The sequence below is a fragment of the Anopheles cruzii genome, chromosome 3 (assembly GCF_943734635.1).
Source record: "Anopheles cruzii chromosome 3, idAnoCruzAS_RS32_06, whole genome shotgun sequence".
Classification (NCBI taxonomy): Eukaryota; Metazoa; Arthropoda; class Insecta; order Diptera; family Culicidae; genus Anopheles; species Anopheles cruzii.
In genome coordinates, this window is record NC_069145.1 from 78,318,440 (window position 1) to 78,345,901 (window position 27,462).

Here is a 27,462-nt window from a genome sequence, read left to right on the forward strand (position 1 = left end):
AAGCTGAACAAGTCAATCGAGAACATCAATTCAGTGCGATTAGCTACCGGTTAGGCAACCACTCTTGGGCTAATCCCTAATCGGGTAGATAATCGACCGTTCGATAAGATACACTTAATGCCGCGTGGGGATACGGATTGGCGTATGATTGGAAGCACAACCGAGGTACCGATGTCATACAGTCACGCAGTCTACCGCTGGAAAGCAGTTCGATTAGCGACGAGGCACTTTCCTGCACCATTACGCCCGGAGAGGGTGCTCTTCCGGGTCGTTCCTTCCCGATATGCTTCATGTCATCCGGGAAAAGCCAACGATGGGGTGGACTGGGACTAAAAATCAGTCGGTAAACATAAAAGCGGAACTTCCATAGAAAGCGGTGCCTACATTGTGGTGCATGGCAAGCGAAACATTCTTGGAAAGTGGCCCGCAGCCAAGGACACGGTGCAGCGAACGTGATGGGTTCCGGACAGGGATCGAAAGATGCGGTGGAATGCACGCGCCCGGCGGACGCTGTTGTAACGCAGTGCAGGCACTCTCGGGATTGCCCGGACCGGGCCATGCCGGGCTTGCACGACAACGACGCCGAGAGAATACATTCTACCAATCTGCAACTGTGATTGCTTTCGTGCACTTTCCGTTTTTGTTCCTGGTCGCTGTTGCGTTTTTATCGGTGCTTCCGCTGTACACGGTACAGATTCGGTCGTCGTCGAACTCGTCATCATCGTGCACCGCCTGCTGCTGCAGCTGTGTGCCCCACGGAAATGCGAAAAACTCGGTATTGAAATCCATACTCGGGACGGGGGACGGGAAATGATGGTCGACGGATGACGAAGGGGTTTGCGCCTTCTTTGCGATGGGTTTACATTTTAAAAGGGTCGACAATATCCTCTTAGAGGGCACAATGAACATTCGCAACACGGGAACATGTGTCATCTGGGCCAATCTCTGAATCGGGCTGGAGAGTGCTGTTTGACAATCGACCGAACTGAACACAATGGAGATAATGGAACTAGGCTCCGGGCTCCGACTCCGAGGATGAGAGTTAATAATTGGCAGACTCAAACCAAATCGGCATTCGAAATACGGGACTCGGTGCCGGGTGTGGTTCCCGATGAGGATTGACCGAAATATATTATCTACCATATGGGAGGGGTAATAATGTCGTTATCACCATAAATAGGATCTCCAGTTTTAGTAGACCCATCACAGAAAGGTAATTAAAGTGCCAAAGTACAGGGGTCGGGCCCTCGAGGCAGAGCATCGGACATTCATTTGTGGTTTAATAATTCCACCACATGTATGGCATCCGGGCGATGTAGGATGCAGCTGGAGGTGGCCGGAGGAGAGTGATTATGGTTGTAATGATGGTGCACTTGAAGGACGCAGGGACCACAATATGTACCCCGCCTTTCCATATCGACGAGTTCTATTTGTTTTGACCTATTTTAATGAACACTCGGTCCTAGATGTCCTTGCAATGGGATAGCGATTGATCTATAAATGCCACAAGAACAAAGTGGAACTTCCTGCGGTAAATTTCTGATGTTTTGGGTCCGCTTCGAGTTTTAAATTATTTTGCACTATTAAAAGGATCGAATGCTAACTTGATGAATTCAGTTTTCATGGCACATATTGACATATGACACAGCCAAGAGCACTTGATCGATCTGTCGATAGCGGGGAAGTTACGAGCAGTCATCGCTCACTATGATAATGCCGAACTGCTAACCAGCCGAAATACTAATCAACTCGTATTCGCTATATTTTGAAATTTAGAACAATTGCTCCTAATCGTTTTTAAATATGCTAAAAAAGGTTTAAACCCGATTTTATTGATTTTTCGAAACAAAACGATATTTACGACAGAGATATCAAAACTAAAGGCATCTATTGCCTAGATAATATGTTAATTTCTCATACAATGAACTGAAACCATGACGAGGCGTCCCGGCCAACTTTGTGGACTTTTTTTGCATTTTAAAAGAGCTCTAAAGTTTTTTTGCATGAGGGAACTACGCTGCACACGATCAATACGGTCAAGAAAATTGCTGCAGGCTCGTAAACTTGACGCTAAAGACTTTTTACAAGTGTCACTAAGAATACACTAAGAGTTTCACAAATTGTTTCTTCAACTGCACAAGGGTAACCCATCCGGGTAAACGGAAAGTTGTCGAACAAAACACACTTTTTGTTCTCAAAGAAACCACCTTATTCGACACTGAGCCGAGCTTTGTGTTGGCCACAAGGAGCTCGATGCATTCCACTAGCGCGGCGCAGCTCGAGGAAGAACCTCACCACCGGTGAAACTTTCATTCGTGGCAGGGAAAACTTTAAAGTACTGTGTTTTCACTCAACACAACACCATCGGAGGCCACCCGAAGAAGGTTTGGCGTCCCTTTTACGGCTCGGAGGACTCGCCACCAGGAGCGGATGGAGAAAGTTATTTATTTTAAGAATAGTAGTGTCTCAGCGAATCATTCAGCTTTAGACACGTAGCTGTTGTGTTGGCCAAAAGACGGCTTTTCGTCATGCTTCGAGTAATATTTGAATAAATTGGCAAAGTTTTGCGTCTTGCCTCGGTAGACTTTGCCGGTTCCCGAATATCGACAGCAACCTGTTCCACGTTCACCGACTACCGGGGGTAGTCGTTTTGCCGAACATCTTCAAAATAATAACAAATGGCCAATCCAATCGGGCCGCACCAAGCTTAGTACACCACAAAAATATAGAGCGACATTATCGATAAACTTTTGCGCTCCCATGGGTTGGCTTTCGGGGGATATCGGGGCCCCTAGCGACAAGGACCTAGGACTTGTCTTCACAAATGTTCACTAGAATTTGCGCCTTTGCAGCCAGTGTGCCATTTAGTGAATGTTCTTTCCGCAGCTACTCAAACCGAACGTGCCAATGGTTGTCGGACGCAACTTCGGCTTAGGCAGTGCTTTATGAGCTTTCGTGCGGTGCCAGTGATTCCGCTTCGGTAGTTGGCTTGGCAGTGCGACATCATACGACCATAAAAATCTCATTTCCCAACTTGATTTTAGGGCAGGCACGCCGCAGCACGGATCGTTCATCGCTGTGCGTGCCGCGACCAAACAAAACCCCAAACTGAAATTGACGGTCAGCGAAAAGAAGAAGCGCAAACATCGTAAACCTTTCGACCAAACATGAAGGTTCCCCGTATGCGAGCCGCCGCATTCGCAGACCGTGGCAGAACTCTGACAAATTTCCATCCGCAGAGCCTCCTAACCCTTCTCAAATTGAATTAGGTCGACTGACTAAATGCTAACCGTTTCAATTATCGCGATGACCGATACGCGCAGTCCTGTCGTCCCTAGTTTGGGTCGCCCATCACCAGGCAAGTCTTACGTTTTAATCGATTGATATACTCTATGCTGATTTCTTTTGACGGAGATTCTAACGGAGAGGTTGCATACCTTTTACACAAACCGTTCGATTCTACCGAAAACATTAGCGCGAGTTCGATGACACTTTCGAAGTGATTCGGATTCCGAAAAGAGTGCAGAACCGAAGGTCGCAGCACACGACCCTTAATCCCGCCCGAGAGCCGGCCCGAGAGAGAAGGTGGCCTAGCAAGGCACTGGGCACCGGTTGCTGATGGAATGAGATTAATTCAATCAATCATCATCCAATCGTCGGTAGATCCTTGGGCAGACAGCTCCTGTTGGCCGTCTCAGCACTCTCTCAGCTGTTTAAGTGAGCTTGTCAGCAATTTCGTCATCCTAGCTTAAGCAGTGCGATTTGCCTATTGATTGCTTCCGATTGCTGACTGATACCGCGACCTTTGGCCAACGGTTTAAACGAGATATTCGGATTGAATTTCACTTTTCGCTCGCCTTTTTACTTCGGCCGATGGAGACGCCTGGTGATTGACTTCACGAATGGCAGGCTTTCGAGTGCCATGTTAAAGCATAAGATGAATTATAAATCGTTTCGGTACTTGCCTTGTTGCAGAGCTGCGCCACACCGATGACGCCCTCCTCGTCGCAGATCGGAAAGCAGAGAATGTTCCTGAAAAAAAAAAAACCAATGGAGCAAAGTATTAAAACCCTGAACCGTGAATCGCGAGAACTCACATCAACAACTTTGTCGAGCCGCATCGTTGCGAACCCGACCATTCCACCGAACAGTGCCGCCGTCAACAACAGCAACGACATGTGGGTGCTAATTGCAAAACTTTTCGGCACCGATGATTGATAACTCGAGCCCCAGGGGCGAGGGTGGGTTAGATTGCGGGAGCCCAAATGTAACGCACCATTTCATCCGCCCGCGTAGTGGACTCGAACGAAGCAATAGAAATTAATTCAAAGTGATTAATTGTGAGAAAGTTTGATGAAAAATTGATGATCCCATCGATCCCATATTTTAGCTTCCAAATACACAAAACTCGCGTTGAAGACCGATTAATTGGGCGCGTGGATGGATGCTTAAGCCACTATCGATCATTCCGAATTGCGTCACCGCGACTTGCTGCCGGAAACGGATCACAAACGGGGCAAAGACTTACCTCGTTTTGAAGCCCGTCGACTCGTCCACTCCCTTGTAGAACAGTGGATGTTGGTACGCGTTGCGGATGTTCAGCAGCTTGCCGGTTTGTGCGACGTACCCAGCGATCCCTTTGCCGCTTTCGATCCGTATCTCCTTCGAAGCCTGTCCCGGAATGCGGGAAAGAAGAGAAGCTTTTAGTACCGAACACGGTCGGGGGGCGCGCCCTTGATGTGTGACGCACTGCTTGGGCCAATTTGCCGTGTATCGATCAAACTGGTTCCCGGTCCTTACTACTGCGGTGGCCAAAAACATTCGAGAGACGAGCGAGCGAACGAGCGAAATGCCTTGATTGTCAAAGTTTCACCTGAATGCCAGCGAACCGGTCCGTCGGTCGGTCGGTCGGTGCAATATATAGGGATTTATTTCGTACCCCATCGTTCATCGTACACCGACCGGCGAGGCATAAAATTCTGCAGCCTCGGCAAAACCTCGAATCCTGGGTGCCTATTTCGCCCTATTTTCTACTGAGCCTCCCGAGTTCGTTCAACCGTCGGATGCTGACGGCAGCACACGGCACGGCAACGTTAAAGCCTTAGACAAACGGAAATGAAATGAGTGGAGGAAGTTGAATGCGGCGCACAATTTCGCTGTTTGGCTGAAAACTCTACCCTTATATCTGCTTCGTAGATGCAAGACATTAAAGCAGTTTTGGGAATGTAATATTCTGCTTTTAAAGCACGTGAAGAAACAATTTTAAGCAATGCTTCATCTTGTTGGTAATATGGTTCAATCAATGCAGAGAGGCTGCAGACTGCAAAACATTCTCAATCAGAAGCCATATTTATACCGCACATTCACATGTTTCGTTTTACTACACAAAGAGGCCATTAATTGACGGCAAGGCACAAGCGCTTTCCACATCACGTGCATCAACATTTCCGAGGCATGCAGCCTGGCACCATTCAGCAGCCCACAGGATGGCAAAACACCTACCTCATTACCATCGAAGACTTTCGATACCAGTTCGCCGGTGTGCTTGTCGAGCAGAAATAGAGAGCACCGCTCAGCGGCCGCCAGTTCCTTCGCCTCGGTCATGACGCCCCGCAGGAGCTGGCCCAGATCGCCTGGTGAGGGTGAGAAAATGAGAACATACGGAAGAAATTAGTAAATGGCCTCACCGTTCGGGCACCGAAGGAAAGTGTTTGATTAATACCCCGAAAGTCCACGTGGCGAGAACTTTGCACTACTTAGGGAAAAATATGCGACAATAATAATATAATATTAAATACCCATCATGCTTTCGAATAAAGCTTAGCTTCAAGTGACATTTTTAAACCAATAATGGACCGAATTTCAATTTGCAATCCAATCTTCTCCTGGTCGTCCGGTCGAAAGCATGATTGCGGGAGCGTTATTACGAAAATCTGATTTACTCCGTAGCCTACGCCATGCAACCGCAACGTTGGCCACCGGTGCCGGTGTACAAAAACTCCTACTTCTTGTAAGAGATAAACGCGAAAAAACGAGGGGAAAACTATTGCAACAATCGCTCAGGTCGCATCTTAATTGGAATTTTTCCATCGTCTTCTGACCAGCCGGGACCGAGGCAGAGGTGAACCAGGACCAGTGGACCAAGTTACGGCTCACATAAAAGCGATGGTCCAAGACACGAGATGGCCACCGCAACGTGGCGGCACCTGGCTTATGGTGGTCGGTCAGCCGATCGTTTAAGATCCCTTTTTCCCACTAGTTCCCGGGCAGCTCGGAGCTCAGGTGGGAGCTCTATTCTTTATAGAACCGATGCAGCTGCTTTTATGTTGCCTACACTTCCTACAATGTACCTCCCGAATCGGTGCTCTGGCTCCGGCTCGGTGAGATTTATGTTGATCCTCGGCCAGCTCTGGCCGCCACTGAAAACGCTCCATTGTTGCAGCGTGTTATGCGACATTGTACCGACTGCCGACTGCCTGCCTGCCAGAGAGGCGCCCACCGCCGATGATGAAATATAAACATCGTACTGTAATATAAGAGGAAGGCACACCCCCGGTAAAGTGGGTGTATGACGCGCCCCTTCAGGGATGCGGAGACCGAGCTTAAGGGCAGTCTTCCCACCCGGGCGGAAAGATAGCAGATCATAAAACGGAGTACAAAAGTTCGGATCCGCGCTCCATTGTGTGTGTCCCTTCAGTGCAGCGTGTCCACCCCGTTCGGGTTGCCATAGTTATTATCCTGATTATGAGCACGGGCCGCGGCATGTGTTTGATGCTGCTTAGGCACTGTAACGGGGCTGCAACCGGCAAGCATAATGTTGCACCGCGATGGCGTAACGACAGCAACGACAGCCCGGTGTGTCCCGGCGGATGCATTTTAAAACAATAGTGCATTCAAGATACCCATCCAGCAGTAACAGCAGCCGGGCCCCAAGTCGTTAGGCCACACTGTTGACTGACCTTTTTCTCCCGGAGCGCCCATTCCGGACAGCGAAAAACATCACTGCCCGGGACAGAACTGCCCGGGAGTGTGGTAAGTGGCACAAAGTTGTTTAATGATCTCAAACCGGGATCTCGGGGCGGCAGGATTGTTTACTGCGGACCGTGGTCGGTTTCGGAGGGGACGCAAGTTCGTCAGAAGTTTAACTTTAATTACGGAAATGTTTTTTACATTCAAACATTCAGTTGCGATAAAAACTGGATTTATTAGATGGAATCATATTTTAGTAAAAAAATTACCTTTTAAAATAAGCTTGTACTAGTAAACACTTAGTACACGAAGGCTGGTAAGGGTTACATCTTTGGGAACAGTTTTTAAGGGAATCGTTAGTTGTAGTTAGTTGTCTTCAGTGAGTTGATGCTCTCTAATTAAATGTTATTCAAATGCAAAAAAGACGAGACTATTGAAAATGTAAAAAAAGTAAAAGCTATGCGGAAAGGCTGAAGGCTGACGGTTTTTCTTCTTGCAACTCACTGTATTTCCCGATGTTTAAGACGACGACCTGAGCTGGAAATCAGAATTGATGCGCGGTCGTCGTTCACCGTATATAATGACCCGTTATCTAGCTCTATGTCGTACGTATAACAATTTTTCGTCATTTTTGTAGACTTTAATATGTTCTTTAATCAGTGTCGTAATGTAAATAAATAAATCAGGATTATAAAAGATACAGAAATGAGACTAACTTTGCTAGCAACGTCTCTTCGCACATGTGTTTCGTTCCTCACTCGTGTTCTTCGTAAGCTTCTGTGTGTTAACTTAAACTAAACTCATATTCGGACACAAAACTGTGTAGTAAACAAGAACGATTATCATTCCGAGACCTTTTAATGCCCCATTTCGTTTCCTATGCGTCTTCCGCTTCATTTACTCTATTGCCTTCCTGGCATCTCTCGGCTATTGACGAAAGAGGCCCCGCACCGCAAGGGCCGAGCTACACAAAACCACCCCTCAAACACCGTAAAACCGCCGAACCCCCGGATCGGCAGCTAATAAAACATTTGCTCAACTCACAATCGGCCCGATTTCGGCTGCGTGGCCACCTTCGAAGGTGCCAATTGGGATCGGTAACGTTTATTTGCTTACGCGTCTCAAGACATAAACCACGGCGGCCCTGGTCCCTCGGAGAAGTAGGTTTGGTGGGTTTTTTTTCCCGCGGGGTGTCAATCTTCCAACTGACACCGTGTTACCTCGCACATTTTTTCGAGAAAACAACCCAAAAAAAGCAGATAAAAAAATCTGTGCAAACAATCTGTTTAACGGTCGATGCCTCGGCGCACTGCATTGTCATCGGTGCAACGGACAGTGCATAGCGCATAAATCAGGCCCTCTCGACGGCGACTGTACCATAAACTCTGTGCCATGCTCTCTGCTGGTTGCGAGCTGAGCGCAGTTAACAATTCGGAGCATCTCATGCCCGTTCGGAGAAGCCCTTCGCACAAAAATCAGTGCTCCCAGTAATGTGCACCCCATGGGGTGGTGGCGTTTGAAACAATTTGTCGGCCCGTCGGTTGATGGCCGGCGGATGACATCGCCCTTCGTCCCCCACAAACGGGAATGAAAATGAAGCACAATTTATTATTATTGCCACGAATGATCGTAAACATAAATCACAATTTATCGCTGCCGGACGAGCCGCCGGGCGCTGCTTTGAATAGTTGGCCTGCGCCACATGAGTGAACGTTGTTTTTGGCCGCCGGTCCGGGTAACCGGATTTTGTGTCCGACGCCGCGTCGAGCCTCACGTTCGAGCGAATTCGGCGCCTCAAAAACTATCGACAGCGCCACCGGGCAGCAGAGCAATCCGATCCGCAGCCGGCTGAAGTGAGGGGGAAAAGGAAGAAAATTAAAACCCCAACAGGACGCACCACTCTGAGGGGTCCGAGTGAAACGGGTCATTAAATGAATCCACAAAAAAGCCGGCACATGCTGTGCTCCGAATCCGATCGAAAGCTCGGAGCTCGAGTGCTGAAGGATTTTGCCGTCGACGCACAGTACAGTGGCCGCGGCGGCGTCGTAATGGTCATGGCATGGTGGGGTCGCTCTGCTGTGTAAGACGCCACACACACGCCACGATGGCGGGTTGGAATTTGCTGACTCAATCGACTTTATGAGCTCTGCGTGGCCATGTCTCTGCAATTAGACGACATCCTTTCGCGGCACGCCCCGCGCTCGGCAGCACATTTTGGGAACAGCTTGGGCCCGGCCCGGCACTGGCGAATGATCTAACAGTTATTTATTCCGCTATCGACATTAAACGGTTTGCATTATTCAGGGACCACATTTATTCGCTAACAAAATGATTCGTTCGATTTCCCTTGTGGCCTTTTACGCCGTAAAAAGTTACGTTCGAGAAGCACTGGAAGTGAAAGCAGGATGTTCGCTTTCCCCTGGCGAAAATGCTAATCCGCAATCCGCAAAAGTCAGCCGCAGTCGGATTTCTGATGGTGCACCGTAACAGATTCTCGGTCTAAACCCGACCACAGCTCAGGATCCGGACCGAACCCCAGGCAACTATCCAAAATAGTTGCATTTCAAAACATCATGGGTCATGGCAAGTCGAGGTCAACAAGTCCCAAAACTTTCTCCTGTCGAGTTGCGTTGCATTCGTTACCCGGAAGTTGATTTATAGTGCCAAACCGCGCGCAACCCTCTATGACCCCTCTAACAGTGGCGCTTCGGATGCTGACTGGCAAATGGACTCTTTCTCTCTCCTTCCATGGCCTATTGCCATTTGCGACGAATGAAGTGCAAAAAATCCTTCATTTGCTTTAACAGCCTTCAACAACCGACCGCTCACGACTCGGTTGCGACACTTGCACCGCGGGGACCGTGTGTTTTCCGGTGGCGAAGGCCAGAACGAAAGGTGAAATAAACTTCCACAACAAGCCACGCGCCCCGCTAAGAGGATCGCGGGAAAATTAATTTCTTTCCTATGGGCGCTTCCCATACCGGGCGCTTCCGGGCGCGTGTTTGCTGACTCGGAAAACGCACACAGGCGAAGGAGAAAAACGGGAATCACGGAACAGAAAGGAGCAAGATCAAAACCATTCGCACGCCACCACCACCGGCCCAATCCGCATTCGGTCGCTGGCTGCTTTGCGTCTGTCCGATTCCGTTATACGATGGGCGATGGGCTGCGGGCGTTTTCGATCTAGCGAATGAAAGTTTTCCATACCACAGGCGCATTGGTTCGACTGGAAAACGCTCCGGAGGCGGATAGTTCCAACTCGGAGCGCCGCTACGAATAGGATATTCTAGGGAATGTTTGTATTGTCAGCAAAGATAACATCAACTAGCGCATCGGTTCAATGGGTTGAAAAGTTTTCCCATTTATGTTGTGCCGAATGCCACCGGAACCTTGCCATCGATATACCCGGAAAGCCAGCGCCAGGACCGCTTTTCGATGGCGTCATCCGGAAAACTGCGTCTTGTTTGCGTACATCCGCCCGTACGGTTCGGTATTGGCTTTTCGAGCAGTTCGACGCGACTCAAAACTCGCTAATGGAGAATCTTTAGCGGTTATGGTAGCAACATTTATTTTTCGAGTCGTTCGTCGTTTTGGGGCTCACTCATTTTCTAATCAATCGGAACGTATCGAATGAGGCTACGTTGAAGTTCCCTTCAAAGTTTATTGGTCCTCAGCAACAACAACAACAACTCACAATACTTTAAAGCTAAGCTTCTGCTAAGCTGATTTAACAATCCCGCCGCAACTTTGGGTGGAAACATTGTTGAGGGCGCAGAGAATAGACGATTCGATTTTCAGTCTTCGTTTATGCAATCTCATTACTCAACATTCATTGCACCCGCCAGATGGGGTCGTTCTCTGCGTACGCCTTGCGATGGAAACCGTAGCGCCCGTGCCGTGAGGTTCGGGAGCGTGCAGCATCATTTAAATGCATGAAACAGGGCACCATGTGTGGTAGCAGCCCGTAAAAAGCCGGAAGCTGATATGAACCTTGCGACTCGTTCGCTCGTATGCCGATATTCGAGAACGAAAGAGACCTTATGAAGGGGCAGCCACACGAATATCCCCCAATTCGGTCGAACGGCGGCAGGACCCATCTGTCTGATGCTGTCTTTCGGCTGTCGGAATACGAATTTTACTTTTAAATTGGCCATCCATTGAGCGGAAAGGAGTACTTGAAGGCACGAAAAGCACCCGCGATACGTCTGGCGCTTTTTCTTGGGACAAAGAATACGTACAACACTTTTTCACTTTTGCCATACATCAACGTGACATCAACAAATAAAACTTAATAGTTAGTCAATAAATGAAAGTTATAATAACTCAACTAGGAGTTTACAATTACTAGCTACTTATTTACCTTTTATGAGCGAATAATATAGTATTTCAGTGAGCTACCAATGCCCGTACTATAACATTTATTAAGTTAAGTTAACCCGGTCAAAACCATGCCGAAAACGAGTCGCACTAAAGGACTCTAAAAACAATGTTTCTATTGAACATTTGTCACTGCAAAATGTGCGCTCGAATTCGGGTTACTGTCCGAAACACGCCACCGACTTACGCACGAATCGCCAACTTCCGACATTAATGAGTTATCAATTTCGAGTTGGGGACCGCGGGACAGTCTTGTGAGGGCGACAGCCGCGAAAATCTACTCCGGTTGTCAACCAAGAACCCATTTAACAGCTCCCCGTGTGCTACCTGATAAAGCGACGGGCGCGGTTTGGCAGGAGTCATTACCGGAGGGTTCCAACAATGACCTCGACCATAACTCATTCGGCGCGCACTACTGCCGCGTGCGCCCGTGACAGGTGGCACGACGATACGGAGCTCCATTGTTGTTTGTTGAGGAGTAGGAGGAAGGATGGGGGCTGGTTCTGCATCAACCGCCCCCCCACCGGGGCCCATTCAGGCGCTTAATTTTATGATCCATCAAAATAATGTTCCCGTTCCGGGCCACAGCGTGGCGGAGTTTGAAGTGATTTGGTTCGCTGGTCGTAGTGGTTAGTAGTGTTAGTATTTGAGCACCGTTTGCGTATGTCTTTGTGGTGGTTACATTCATGTATGCGTAGGAACCAGTTAATAGTTTGTTGGAATTACTTTTAAATTGCCATTGCAAACTTCAAGCCAGCACTGGCCGAGAGCTTCCGAACCAACCCTTCCGGCGTTCCGTGATAACTTGGGAACATACGACGCCGTTAGAGCCGCGGTCTGACACTTTCCAGAAGTAGGGCAGGCCAAACCCTTAGCCGGAGATACAAGGGGGGCGCCGCCACGTGGCTCCGATAGGCGGCGGTTCCGATTGTTAATTAAATCGAATTGAATTAGTTCGCGTATGCAAATGAATCGTTTCCCGGCATCGGGGCCAAAAACACATACACAAACACGCACAATCACAATAGAGGAACGGGAACAACACGCATATCAATGCGCCGGTGGAGCATTGTGTCTCCCCGCCATTAGTTCCCCCTTTAATTGCGGGTGCGGCCGCCAGACTTCAGGGGGGGTTAGGGTTTGATTAGATAACCACCGACCGCCAACCGGAGGCGAAGGGGAGCGCTGGTAGGGAAGAGCATGTTTTGAGCCATTGTCCGCGTGGTTATCCGCCTGCGCCCCCCCCCGTCCACTCGTGACGCAATAAATGGTATTAGGCTGATAACGAACGTGATTCTGCTGCTGGCCCTTGTCAAAGTCGGTCGGCCATCTGAGGCGGAAGTAATTGTGGAGAACGAAGTGCCAAACATCCCCCACCGGGCCCCTCGAGGAGTTTCAGTTCCCGGAGGCTCGATCCGGAGAACCGTGCACAGAGATCCGCGGGCGAGTCCCCTAACGAGTACACTAAATGACGGCACACGATTGCCCACCGCGCACATTAGGCACGTTCCCGAAGCAGTCGGCCACGGAGCGGACGGACGGCCGGTCTCGTCTCACGTAAACACGATCCTGCGACGAGCATATTTCACGCGGAAAGAGCGTCGTCGTCGTGCCCCGTAATTGCTTCGGAGGAAGTGCCCGGCTTCGACGGAACCTCATTAGTGGTGACGTTTTCAGCTGGGAATTCAATTTCCGATCCGTCCGATCGGGTTTCTCGGCTGGGGCAAAACTTTTGCCCCTGAACCAGGTTGAGGTGTCAGCAAATTGACGCCGACGACAGTTTGGGGACAGTTTGCTTTGCATTAATGAGCGAAGGTTCCTGTTTTCTGGTTTGGCTTATTTGTGGCTGAACGGAGGATTACGAAAGTTGTCACAAGTTGGTGATAATTGTTGACCTAAAACGCGTTTTCTGTTGAGACGTAATTACGTCCGACGGTTATAGACCAGCGACTGGCGACAAGTCTATTTCGATACCGAGCCGATGAGTAAGTAGCGGCTAGCGGACATCCTTTTGAATGTTATCCCGTTAGAATCGTGGTCAAGCAATTTAAAGCCTGATTAGAACGATGAATGACTGGTGAAGTTTTCTAACGACCGCAATGCGTCACTCAGAATCCACCGGTCACAAGTGGAACAGATTATCTAAAGAATCAACAAGGACTAAAAATAAAAGTCGCGACGAGAACTGGACAAACGAGCACGGTTGAGTCACGATTGAGGCGATGGATTGGGTGTCCTAAAGGCTAAGATGAGATTATTTTTAGTTTGAGATGAGAGATTTAAACATTAAAGAACGGACACAGTAAAACCTAGTAATTTCTCTTTAAGTTCTTAGGTTTGGTGAAATAATTTCATAAAAAATCACCGATAAGGAAACCTCAAAGCTTGTGTAGCGTGACAAAAAACTAAATATCCTAATAAGTGTACGAAATCCCTTTATGCCTGTCTGAGACATTGCGAAAGAGTACAGAGTCCCTCAGTCGACCCTAAACTACATACCTCAAACGCTTCGTCGAACGTTTAACTATTGATCCGAAGCTCCGCTCCTGTGCTAAGCGAAAGGATAACTTAAAAACCGAGCAAAACGCAGCGCTCAGGATGTTTGGAAGAAACACAAGATACACGATATCGCGCAAAAAGGAGAAATTGTCCTTCTCCTTATGTTTAAAAAGAGAAGAAATAAGCCGGATATAGGTTGCCCGAGTTCAAGCTTGAAAAATTCACAACCCTGCGTCAAAGAGTACCCACAACGAAAGGGCTATTTCATGTGTTGTTTTATAGTTTGAATTGAGTTTCAGATTTATGGCATCCGCATCGAAAAACGCGCCAACCGTTTATAATACGGATTACCCCGCAGGATTATTACCGATTGCCAGGCCTTACTTTAGCTTTTCGGACAATGTTGCACTCAAGAGCCGCTAACGAACGATACGAATCTAAAGGGACGCACTCGCGCTCTGGCACGTGTCTGGCCTTGCCGGAACATCCGAGTACATATCGCTATCGACTAAGAACTACATGTGTTTCAGAATCAGCGTGGGACCACTCGCCGACGACGATGGCCCGATGGGCAATGATACCGAATCAATTATCTAACATCGAGATGAAGGAGCACAAGATAAAACAGAGAGAGAGTGGCTCCGGCGCTGGTGCTAGGACTTTGCCATTGGCCAGACAATTTCAAGATAATGTGTGTCTCGATGTTATCACGGAAAACGAAAGTAAGACCGGGGAAGAGAACGGACCTCTCCAGCATTCGATAATCACTGGGAAGGCGGCGAATGGTTGGAGTACGCTGGCCTTGTTTTCTTAATCGATTATTTCCTTACGTTCTTGAGGCTCTTGGGCCGAATACTTGACCGAAGAGATCAAACGATAGCCAGCACCGACGACCGCGTACTGCGCGGGGTGCGATCGTTAGCACCTCACTTACCGATCTTGCCCAGCAACCTGCGGGCGACTTGCAGGAGGTTTTGGCACTGGTCTCGCACGCGCTTCTCCTCGTACAGCTCGAACGCCGTTACCAGGTGTCCCAGGACGTACCTACAAAGGAGGTGGAAGAAACATAAGACGGTGCCAACTCCAGGGTGTGACTTCCTGCTTACACGTACCGGAACGTATCGTCGATGTAGAACTGATTGCGCGACCTGGACGTGCTGTCACCGGCAATGCACACGAACAGCGCTATCTGCTGCTGCTGTTGTGCGGTTCCTGTTGCTCCGTTCTGCTGTTGCGCCATCTGCTGGCAGCCGGCAAAGTTCAGGTCGTTCAACGATGACGTCGACGATGCGGATGCCGTCGAGGTCTGCGACTGCAGCTTGCTGACCTTCGGCCCGAGGATGTCGTAGATCAGCGTGTTGTGCTTGGTGCCGACGACCTGTGGTCGAAGAGAAAACAACGGTGTAGCAGCGAGTAAGCGTGACCCAAGCCCAAGTGACGCGATTGTCCCCCCACCGAAAATCCGCTCAATGACGTCAAACTCTCACAAGACCTAACTGACCACGCTGTGAAGGGTACGACGACACACACGACCCCCTTTCGTGGGGTGTTAATTTCCAGCACGAAACGTCACCTGCCGGCAACAACGCGTGGCTCGCAGTGACTCAAGAGGCCTCATGCAAGGGAACGCGCGTCGAAGAAGCGCGGAAGAAGATAATGCCTTTGCGAGACAATAAATTATGCTGGCGGGTTTATTGAGCCGCTCAGCTTGGCCCCCGATGTCATATCTTGCGACGATCTGCCACGGCGCAATAGTCACATAAAATTTGCTTATCCAAGCCAAAGGCGAAATAAAAACAGCAAAATTAATTAGCTCTTTGCGAGACGCTGCGCTGCGCCATCCCAAGACGATACAATTTGGCTCACTTTTAATGATAAAGTTCGGACGCGAAACGGCACAGCTAATGGTCGCTGGCCCGCTGGGGCAGTGGATATTTAATTTAAAATTAATTTCTGCCCATTTCTAGCTGACCGGGCTGGGCTGGGTAACGAAGCGTAACGCATCGTTACACGATGTTCTAGTGTCTGGTGGCGCGCAGCAAGCGAAGTGAACGTAAAAGGGAAATACGGCACTTAATCGAATCAGGCCCTCCCATTACTACTTGGCCCCGGTATTCATTATGCTGCTTCACTTTGGACAGCATAATGCCCTCAAGTGGGTTCTTCTCGCGCTTACGGTGCTATCATTGTTATCGATTTTTCCGAGCAGCCTTTTCGGCGACACAGCAGAAGATTTCGATTTCATCCAAAACACATAGTTTTGAAGTGGTTCATTTTGGGCACTTGGGACAGAAAATAATCGCGATCCCAAAAGCGATTGATTATCGACTGTGGCGCGTCGGTGTCGTCGTAACCGAAGAAGTCGCTATCTTTTAAAGAAGCGCGCAAAAGTTTTGAGCGCAAAATCGCCCGCGCGCGCGCGGGATAAGATAAGATAAGGGAGGTTGGAAACCCACCGACCCAGAAGGACGGTGGCCAGCGAATTCGGCACCCAGTGAAACCCACCTCCTAGGTGGAAGCAGAGCCTCGCTAGGCTCTGTGTTGCATCAGACCAACTAGAATATGTGGCTCGATTTAATGAACGGTTAACACGATCGGTTGGCAACAGGTTAACAATTAACCGATTGAAACGGGTTTAAAATTATCGGGACCACGGCGTGAGTCAAACGTGACGCTTTGAATGCTGCAGCGACGCGGGATCGCGCAGCATTGCGTCATGTTTTGGGGCCGCAATGCGGTCCCCAGCCCGCTCGGTTGGCAACGCAACAGGAGCCGGAATGATGAAATCGTGGCCGTCACCGTTTCCGTGGCACTTTCGCACAATACAGGGCACATTAGCGGACACAAGAGGTTAAAAACCCGCGTTTCGGTTGACCTACTTTTCCCCTTAACAACCTCCGGTTTCGAGGGCACAAAATTACACCAAAGCAGCATCAAAGCCGCGACTGCTTCACGACCAAAAGAGTCCTTGCCCGGTGCGCGCCTGTGCTTAAGATGACTCGTTCGCAAGGACTCACGGACCTCTTCACTGGGGTAATATGATGGAGAAGAGGCCAGTGCCTGACTGACTGCCTGATGATGATGATGATGACGGCGATGATAGTGCGATTATGCGCGCGAAGGTTCGCTGCTGAAGGTGCAACAGCCCCGTCTGCTGCCCAAGCCGGTCACTTCCGGTGTACTACCTTTTCCGCCCGGGGGGGCGGGCTGAACGATGCAACACCTGAACTCTTCCGCACGGATGCCCTTAGTCGCGTGTCGGGCACAACCGGATGCCATAAATCTTCGCGTGCGGGACACGACAGCAAAACGGAACAGAAAGCAGCCGGGGGGGCCAGTGGCATTCGTGGTGTGGTGGTGAGTGTTGTTTAAGCAATTAAAATTGCAATTGGATAAAAGCCAGGCGCAGTTGCACCCGGCTAAATAGATGCATCGGGGGTCCTGCTGGCGGAAAATCTTTCTAAAGCGATTTGATGGCGCCCGAATGCGCCATGCGGTTAATTTCAACCGGAAACCGGAGCCAAATGGTGGCCTTGCATGCGATTATTCACGGCTTCCGGACCATTAAGGACGGGTGACGGGACGATTTATTACGAAACGGTTCCCAGCAGCTTGCGCCCTTGCGAACTTTTTCACCGGCTCGTCGGAACATAATTTATTCAAAGCAACACTCTCCGAGGATTAAAGCACCGGCAAACCACCGGCATAATCGGCCGCCGGGTGATAAATCATCCGAAGTGAATCCGGGCGCGAGTTCCCCGAAATTCGAGATCCAATCTCGAACGACACACACACACGGGCAGAGGACACACGGGAAACTTTGTTTTATTTCAGCCGCCGTCAGCAGCCTTAACTTTGACGATTATTAATAATTTTCACCAGCCGCGTACACGCCAGAGCATTCACGTCCTTCGCGGAAGCCGGGCGCCAGATCGGGGCACATAATCATTGCATAGTGATGCCGCCGACGCCGGAAGAGATTGAAAGTGACCGGTCGCAGAAGGAAAAAAATCCGGCAAAAAATCTCACCATCTGCGGACAGCGGGTTTGGTGGACCGCCTGAGGGTGCGTTCGACACTCGAAAGTAATTTTTCCAACACCCGGACCGGCCCGGAGTCCGCTGGGCATTGGCGAAAAAAGTTTTGCGAGGCCATCCCTCGAGGGGTTTTCCTTTCTTCGAAACCTTAAATCCAAGCCGGACAGGGGAGTAAAAAAATGCGTAAAATCAATAATCTCCTTTAGACAGAGACAATGGCCACCGTGGTGGGCATTCGGCCGGCACGGCACACGCCGTGGCCAGGTTGGAATCGGGAAGCTTATTAAATTTATCCCGCCTAAATACTATCCCCGTCGCATAAGCCCATAATTTCCCGGCGGGCCCGTGGCTCCAGACATCCTGCTCCGGCTCCTGCTCCTGCTCCTACTGCTGCTCGCCTGGCTGGCTAGCTGGTGACGTGGAAAAACGACGCACAAAGCGCCAGAAGAAATAATCCCTGTACCCGGCCGCCGACCGGAATCTCATTTCATGGCGGTTGCGTTAATGTGGGATCCAATTTGCGATTAAATTTCTCCGGAGGTTCCTCGCGTCGGGTCGCCGCCCCGTGGTCCAGTCTGGGCCACAGATAAAGGATTGGGCTGGCCTGCTTCGGCACGTGTCCATCACCACACACACACACACGCGCGGTGTAGACACGGATCGGAGCTCGGGATTGCTTGCGACTCGCAGCACCGAAAGGCTCGACTTCTGAGCGCACTTCACACAGGCTGACAGGACGACAAGCCGGGCCAACGGGTAATAAATATTATGTTTCACACAATTTACTCAACGAAGGACGCTTGAACCACACGTCGGCTCGGGTGTGTCTTCGATCCAGTGGTCGATGATTGGTTTCCACACGAACGTCCTCCGCAGCAGATCCCATTACACCAACTAGATGTGGACAGCGGAAGTGTCCTGTGTTGTCAAGTGACGCAGGCTTGAGCCGCTGCCGGATATTGGCCCACACCGGATGCGGTGTAATAATCTTGTCGCTCGTGTGCCGGGCGATCCAATAAAAGGTGGGCACGGAATCCCGGTTGTCTGGTTTTGAGTTTTGATTTTCGGTTGTTGAGCCCCATCGATACTGCAAGTGACACTCGGGACACGTCGCCGGTCGCACTAACTTATCACGCCGTCCTGCGCGAATGGGTTAATGGACCAAAAATAGCCGCCATCGCTCGGTCGGAGGCAGTAAACACACAACACGGGGCGCACCCAAATCAATCTCCGCAATTTACGGCTGCATCGCAACGCCGGTGCAACCGGTAATGGGTTCCCCAGGCGAGGCCCCTGTTTATGCTCCCTCCGCCCGCCGGATTCGGAACATCATCATCGTACGCTCGGCCTTTTTTTATGGCACCTTCGGCGGCGCTCTGGCAACGCAACGTTTGAGTGTCGGCAAAGTGCCTATTTCTGCGCGATTTTTACTGCGACATGCGACGGCCATATTTTCACGAGCGAAACGGCCCAATTGGCGACGCACACACTCACTCCCGGGCCAAGGGATAATCCACACTTCGGTCGCACGACCCACCAAGCGTCTCCATTCGGGCAATGTCTGGCAAGACGGCACCACCCGGGACAGCGTTTCCGACGAAATTGTTACAATTTACAGTCCCGTCGCCAGCGGAGTCCGCCTCGTCCTCCATCCGCTTTCTTGCGGTTTGCCGCTCCTTTCGGTGTCTCCTCTTAAGGAGATGTATTTGCTCATCGTCGTCGCGTAATCTGGCACTTTGCCAAACCGAGCTCCGGCACCGGGACCTTGAAACCTACTCACACGAGAGAAAGAGAGAGAGAGAGTCGGCGTGTCCCTGACATTGGTCGGTCGGATTTTTCGCGCCATCGTATTTCTTTAAATCGTGGTAAATAAATTTATTTTCGGTGCATAAACCGAATGACGCTGGATAAAAACGGTCACGCCCGGTTCAGGTGAGAGAGAGAGAGAGAGCTCCACCACCGTTGAATGCTCTTACCATTTCGATCACCTCGGAGAAGTCCTTATTCAGATCGTCGATCACGAACGGGTAGCCGTTGTGATGGGAGCCGCTGCGGAAATGTGATGAATTTATCTGTAAATTGAAAAAGAGCGAGAAAGAGAGAGAGGAGAATAGATAAATAAACGCATAAAATTGCATATTCATTCCACATTCACTGGCCCGGCCCGGCCACATGAAAACGAATAATAATTATGCTGTCGTCGGTCGGTGGCGCTTCCGCCATAGCTACCGCACATCCTGACGCCGGGGCGCCCCCGAGAAGGCCTTGAATAGCAACGACCGTAATCAACGGTGCCAATCACATATCCGGAACCGGGCGCATTGTTTCGGGGCCACAGCGGACAACGAATCTGATACGTGTGCGTGTACGAGAGGCCCCTGTTTGAGATCCTGCCTTCCTGGCGCTTTACTCCTTTGCCCCGCCGAAAACCGGAACCACTTGACCGGAACTCGCATCGGTGCCGGTGCCGGTGGTGTTTCAGTTTTCCGCGTGATTTACTCCCGGCACGCACCAACGCACCGTGGCAGGACGCCCGAGGAGACCGGTTTTGATTGATGTTGATCTCTCCCAGTGCCGGTGGAGAAGTGCTCTCGGTTCCGCCACGTCCTCGCCGGTCAGCCTCGATGAGCCAGTCAAATGAAATATGCCATAACCCGGAGCCGCTCCAAGTGGCGCTCGGTATGACATGGATCATCATCTTTCGAAGTGGAACAGTTTAACCGTGCACGGTCCGGTGACGGAGTGACTCGCAATTGGGCAATACTTGTACCGACCGGTTTTTGTCATGTTCCTGTACGTGTTCTGACATTCGAGATTCGACTCGGTTCCGTTGGAGATGATTTATTTTAAAGCGACTCTGTTATGACCCATGTTTTGGGTGGTACGGTCTGTCAGATAGTTCAATTTATGCAAGTTGCAATAATAAAATGCTCGGCTTGCGTTCTAAAATTGGCCTCTTTTTTTGGTGAATATCCTAACCAGTAAACCGTACCTAATTTTAATGGAGAAAAGATTGAACTCACCTTTATGTGGCAACCGTTATTATGAATATTTCGGTTTCGGTGCCACAGCTTTTAGGGAAAATTTTGCTTCAATGGAAAATCGCTTCCGCAGAATAAAAAATGAAGTCACCATAGCTTTGGCGTCATCCGCCGTGTCACACAGCGACACATTTGACGACACTGCCGCGTCGGTGGTACGCTAATCCCACCTGCCCGGCAATGGCTTAGAGCATAAAAGCGAGATAATGGAAGGACTCGCTCCGTCCGGTCAATTTTGCTCCGTTTGCTAATGTATGGTAATCCTCGCATAAATTGAAAACTTACGCAAATGCCGGATTAGGGCTGTTGTGCTTGTTGTCTACGGTCAGCACTCCATCATCTCATCGGCCCGTTGTCCCGACGACCTTCGTCACTTGACGATAAACAGCTGGCTGGCCGACATCGAGATCGAGGGAAGTAAAACACGTAGTGAGAGAGAGATGAGGCCCTGACGAGTGGTCGCATCCCGAAAAGACTGGGACGGGATAATGAGGGTATAATACCGGTTTTATTTTTCTTCGGAACAGCGCTAGGACTGGCACCTTCTGTTTCCCATAAATGTCCCACGCATAACGCACACGGGAGGGCCCCCCAAATTTCGTTCCTATCACGTCGTTCGATCGTCTAGTTTACGGTCGTCAATCCTGGGGAATCCACCGATGGCAAGCGGAGCTTGGCTCGTGTAGCATGTATTTTTGGCAGATTGCTTGTGCGGTGGCGACATCCTCCAGCTGGGCCGAGCTTAACGAATGCAGTTCACGTCCACGTCCGAAATGGTCCTAGTCTGGCCACATCGGATTTGGGACTCGACACATACGAGACCGGCGTCAGCAGAGCTTGCCGGGGATGGAACTACCTAAGGCAGCGCCGTGTAGTATCGAGATGCCAGAGAACACGCCTAATTCGCCGACGAAACGAAGACTCGAAAGGACTCGTCACCAGTTTGGTAGGTTGGACGCGTCGTTGTTACTTCTCGGTCCGGTGTGGCTGGTCCCGATCGCTCTACGTTTTTAAAGGCAAGCCACTTGAGGCCTGGTGCGTTAGGTCACACGTAGGACAGCGGCTTACAATTTTTGCCACGTAGCCAAAGCAACCGATAGAGTACCGCGGTCGCAATATCTCAATAGTGAGCCGGATGGGGTGGAAGTTCGCGCTGTGACATGCTTCCTGACCCGGCACCAGCTTGATTTATGTCGATTGCAGGAAGGTACTAGGCTAGTCGAGCTCAACCATTCTGCTGGATGCCTTACAAGTCATGAAAATGATGCTTGGGGTTTCACGGTTCTTGGCCGAGTTGAGGCAGACGATGACTAAGCCCACGAAAGGGCTTATGATTGAATTGAATTCATTGGGAAAAAGGGTTTCGAAGCATTTACAGTGCAAAAATTAAACTCAAACAACATCCGGCGGTTCGGTGGAATCAAGGGCCACTAAAGTCAAACACCGTTGCACGCTATTTATCAGCACACCCGGCAGCAGCAAGTTCTGAGCGAACGGGAACTAGTGTTGCTGTGCCGGGCAACTCTGGCAACGGACCAACATTCGCGTTCAGTTCGGAAACCATTTGTTTGCGGCATGCGGAAAAGTGTGGAAATGCGTTTGACGTAGCACTCATGGGAAAGCGGGGCCCGTGAGTGGGGCAACATTTTTCTACCCACTGGCAGTGGCATGATAAATTGTCTAAAAGTCCACACCACGGCACCGGGCATCGAAAGCGAACGTTGAAGTGGAAGTCCTTCGAATGAATAATCCTCCGCGGCCAGGATGTACGGGTTTCGTAGAGAACTTTCTAGGACGGGTAGCCCACGATCAGGTACAGCTCAGAATCCAGCGCGGAAACTAAGTGGAAAGTTTCGCCAAACTCGAATAATGGCATCTCCGCGGTAGAGGGGCATTTTCGAGCGCACCGCTTCCGGCTTCGATTTGTAACGATGCACCACGTTAGTGCGCGATCCAAACCACCGCCATTAAAAGGGGGCCTCATCATGGGGCGGCCTGTAAACATATGATCAGCCCATCACTCAACCGGTCACTTTATCACGCAATGCACTGCATCCGATCGATGAATGAAAGTAAAACAGCGGACACAGGCCCCGGGCCCGTGCCCGTGTCGTAATCACATTACGGCCACACAAACATCGTCCGCCACCGACATTGTAACCCACAGTGGGCCCTCCAATTGCACAACACCGGGGCCACCCTTACAATGCGAATGGTGATTGCAACGGGGCGCAGCGCGGACAAACGGACAGAGGGCATGAAATATACCCACCCGGCAGCAACCCACCAGTTGCAACGGGGCCCCCATAGCCAAAGCATACGATGCAATAGCCATTTTCCAGCGGTTTGCGCGGGTTCTCGGGAAAAACACGCCCACGAAACCCGCCCAGCGGCGGTGGGAAACCACCACCGGTCGGTCGGTCGTTCGGTTGGTGCTACTCTGTCACCGTGCTTTGGTTGGCCACCACGTAATTGATTTACCAAACTTTCGCTTTAATACACTGATCTGAACACTGAATACACTGGTTTGAAGAACAGTCTTCGGGTTTGTTAGGGTTATTGGAAATTCTACTTCATTAAGCGTATGCTAGTAGAGCGAGTTTAAACTCAGTTTCGAAGTTCCGAAACAACGAAACAATCAATATGCTCAATGAGGGTGGTGGCACTACATCAACAAGCGCACCGGAATGGAGTTAGCATGAGGCACTTATTTCATTACCCTACCGGCAATTATTCGGTTCGGCCTCGGTTGAATCAATTGATCGGTACTGCGGGAAATCAATTGAACGGACGACAGAGAAGGCCCCAACGGTCAGCGTAGTAAGAGGAGGATTTATTTTAGGTTCAACAATATACTAGGCTGTTCAATTAGTTCGTAGCCTCGACAAGTAAAATCATTTTTAACTGTTTGAAATACACTTATTATTATTCAGTATGGCTTTCCTGAACATCAATACACTTATTCCAAGGAGACTCCAATTTATAAATTCCATTCCTGAAGTGAAAAACTGGAAGAGCTTCAAAATTGGCTTCCGCAGCTGTTATGACGTCATCATTTGATGACAAATGCTTTACAGGCATGATTTGTTTTGGCTTTGAAAACAGATGGAAGGGCCAAATTTGGTGAATAGGGTGGATACTCCAACAATTCGAACTTTAATTCATGGATTTTTGCCACTGTGAACGGGTGCATTGTTTCATTTTTAGCGAATGCGGCACTCACTTTGCAAAAAGCTTTCAGAAACCCAAAACTTCAGTCAAAATATTCGCAAGTGCTGCAAGTGTGGACGCACGGACGTCTAGAAATTGCTAGTGTGACAGCAAAAAGCTGTCCCAACTTGCTGCAAGTGTGGAAGTAGGGTTATACTGCTCAATGAGATGGCTAGGTTTTATACTAAATCTCTTTCAGTGATTCGACGATTTTCCAATACGATATCCTGTATTTTTTCTACGATTTCAGGTGTTGTGTCCGTTTTTTAAGTTTTTGACATGGATCGTCTTGAAGTCTACTATGACCACGTTTAAGCTCAGGAACCACCCTTTTAACCCCCTAATTAAAGGTGAAGAGTCCTTCTACATTTTCAACATTCGTTCATAATTTTCCTTTGCTTCTAAATCTTCTAAAAATAAAAATAAAATCACTGCACAATACTTGATTTGATTTTTTCCGTTGTAAAAAATACTGTGACATGTCGATACTAAATGCCTTGCAAAAAAAGAATTAGGTAACCGATTGAAATGAAACTTCACATACGTTCATATGAAGAGTGTATCAACATAACAACAAATTGGACTCCTAGCAACGCCCTGTGTTATCGAGGCTACGAACTTTTTAAACACACCAGTATGTTGTTGAGGATAAAACTCGAAAGCATATGTTGCCCTCATGCAATGAGAATATATTTACTGAACTAGGTGATTGGGACCTCATATTAATGCCAGTCGGTACATGGCAACGCGTTTTGCCGCCTTTTTTTGACCGGCCAGCAATAATGTTATCGATCGAGAATAACGAGCAAAAACGGCGCACAAAAATATGTGTAAAAATATGATCTACCCAAGCGAAGCCCGATATGTTGTCCGTATGCAACCCTCCCCTCGGCAACATTTTTGACAGCAGCACACCCTTCAGTCAAGACGCCCAACAACAACAACAACAACAACAGTAGCTTACGGGGCCATTCGGCCGGTGGCTGGATGGTGGACCTCACCAAGAGGTTCATTTTTATTGCTTCGTTCATACTTCCGTATGGGCGCCATTCGCCAGAAAAAATCTTTTCATTCACATCCCGTGGCAAATGGGCCGCAAGGGCGGCATGGCACGGGTGGCATTGGGGTCGGCGCGGACGCTGACGCAATCTCGAACGGCGGGAGGGCGGGCTAGAAAAACCAAAACTGACAGCTTTTGGAAATATTATCGTATTACACACCGGTTCCCCGGTTTTTGCCTGAATTTGATGGCCCGAATCACGTCAAATCTAGCGTTTATCTCGGTCCAGTGACGTGCGCGCGTTATGCTCAACTGGCCGGAGCGATTATAATGGCATTAGAGCGTCGGCGATGGGGGCAATTTTTTAAATCACAACATACGGTGCAGTATGCAAAAGGAGACCGAAAACGGCGCTCAAGCAAGTTACGTAGAAATGTTACATTTTTGCCTGCTGGCAAATCAAGGCTCCACTCCACTGCTCGAGCCCACCACTGCCCAATCGATAGTTCAAACCCGAGCCTACAGTCAGCTCAGCGTGCCATTGTCCGGCCACGGGACGAAGAACAAACATCGTTCGCCAATTGAGTCCTGGTGCGACAACCAACGGGCTGATTGCACTCAATCAGCAGATGATGATGCTATCCATCACTCAAAGAATATACATTTTTCTATCACACCCAGGAGATGGGCCGCCTTCTGTGCCACTGTTGACCAGGGACAAGCCCACCATCACCGGGGCTGAGAGGATCCTTTCGATCGGAGTGGTCGTAACAAAAACGAACAGGACGTGACGTAACGGCGGCACAGTTAAAATGTCCTGTTCCTTTTAAGCTCCCGCTTTGGATGCCTTGGCTGAGTAATTGATGTGCTTCCGCGGCCGTATCTTAATTGTGATCTAAACAAGCGGCCTTACGAATTAAAATCCCCACCGACGGCGGCACAGCACCGGAGTTGGGTAACGGTTGCTCTAGGCTTCTTAGTAGTTGAAGGATTCCAGGGGCCTTTGTGGCACAAGCAAAACCCCCGTCATCGGTGGTGTTGCGGTCTCAAATGAGTCACCAATTACCAGTCCGCCAGTGATGATCTTATGATGTTTGCTTCAAACGTGAGATAACAGCATCGCCCCAGCGAATCCAAAGACTCACCCAATTACATCTGTATCACCGTAGGTACGCAATTTATAAACTTATGGCTCCGGTCTTCTCGTTAACCACGATCTAACAATTCTCGCATCCCCCTTTGTTGTCGGAAAGAGTGAATCAACCCAGAGTGGTTGTAAAGATTTTGGCTTCGAACAACCATCCCAAATGAGATAAAAACAGAGAGCACCCTAAGATACCCCTGAATCATTCGGTAAGAAGATAACAACGGGGTGGCCAAACGGTGGGCCCGCAAAAAAGTGGCTCAATCCGGTCCTCAAGGCAGGTAATTTGAAGTAACGACAAGAAACAATAAAAACAAAACCTCCACAGTCTAATGACGGAAGCGTAAGGGGCAAGTGCAACCCCGAGGCGGTCGAAGAAGACGAAAAAAAAACCCGAAACCAACCTTCACCGTTCAAATTATCTTCGACCGGTGGCCGAACCATCGCCGTTGACCGCTTAGTGGCGGATGATGATTGTTCATTTTGATAAGAGAGTCCCGAGGCTCTCCAAAAAACACCTGGACACGCGGAGGCCATCGGGTGGTAGGCCTCAAAAAGTCGCGCTTCCTGAGGGGGGGACAACACAAAAAAAGGCGTCATTCCTTAACCCCGGAACCCCCGCCCCGGGAACGGGGATGACGTGGACAGCCGAGCGTGCACCGTGTGTTTCAATCCCTTCGAGTCCCCCCTCGAGTGACGTCAATTGGCGGCGGAAGGAATGCTATTCATCCAGCGATATCAACCGCGATCGGGAAGGTCGCGCTCCGTCATCAACAGAGAACGTGCAGAGCCGCACGGATGCGTCGCCGTCTTGCCTTCGAAGGGTTACGTACTGAAGGGCATGTATCGGGGACACTTCCCCAACCCCGGTGGTGCGGCCGGTTGGTTCGGAAGCAAAACAAGGAGCGTTGCCTTGAAAAGAAGGAACCAGGAGGCAAAAAACCAGACACTTTGGGTTATCGGGATATTAAAACACACACAGACAGGCAGACAGGCTGGCAGCCGGCAGTGGCAAAAGAAAGGCTACGGGGCAGCGTGGAAAATGTTTACCGCTTTATCATGAAATTTTGCTTGGCCTCCGTGTTTTTCCGCGCCCCCGGGCCAGCCACAGGGTTGTTTATGGGTTTTTCTCGCCAAGAAAGACCTTCGGTGGGGGAGAGCGAAGATGAAATGACTAACATTGGCG

At 49.7% G+C, this 27,462-nt stretch overlaps 1 protein-coding gene across 1 annotated transcript in view; it reads right to left on the reverse strand.

Annotated features, from left to right (window-relative positions):
• The window catches only part of LOC128271056 (cGMP-dependent 3',5'-cyclic phosphodiesterase-like), a 33,709-nt gene that overhangs the window by 2,348 nt on the left and 3,899 nt on the right, over positions 1-27,462 (reverse strand). Inside the window, exons 3-8 of the mRNA XM_053008489.1 lie at positions 19,858-19,953; positions 14,958-15,223; positions 14,780-14,889; positions 5,503-5,633; positions 4,529-4,671; positions 3,966-4,032 (exon numbers count right to left, since the gene is read on the reverse strand). Coding sequence (XP_052864449.1) covers positions 3,966-4,032; positions 4,529-4,671; positions 5,503-5,633; positions 14,780-14,889; positions 14,958-15,223; positions 19,858-19,953 — 813 coding nt within the window. The remainder of the gene's footprint in view (positions 1-3,965; positions 4,033-4,528; positions 4,672-5,502; positions 5,634-14,779; positions 14,890-14,957; positions 15,224-19,857; positions 19,954-27,462) is intronic.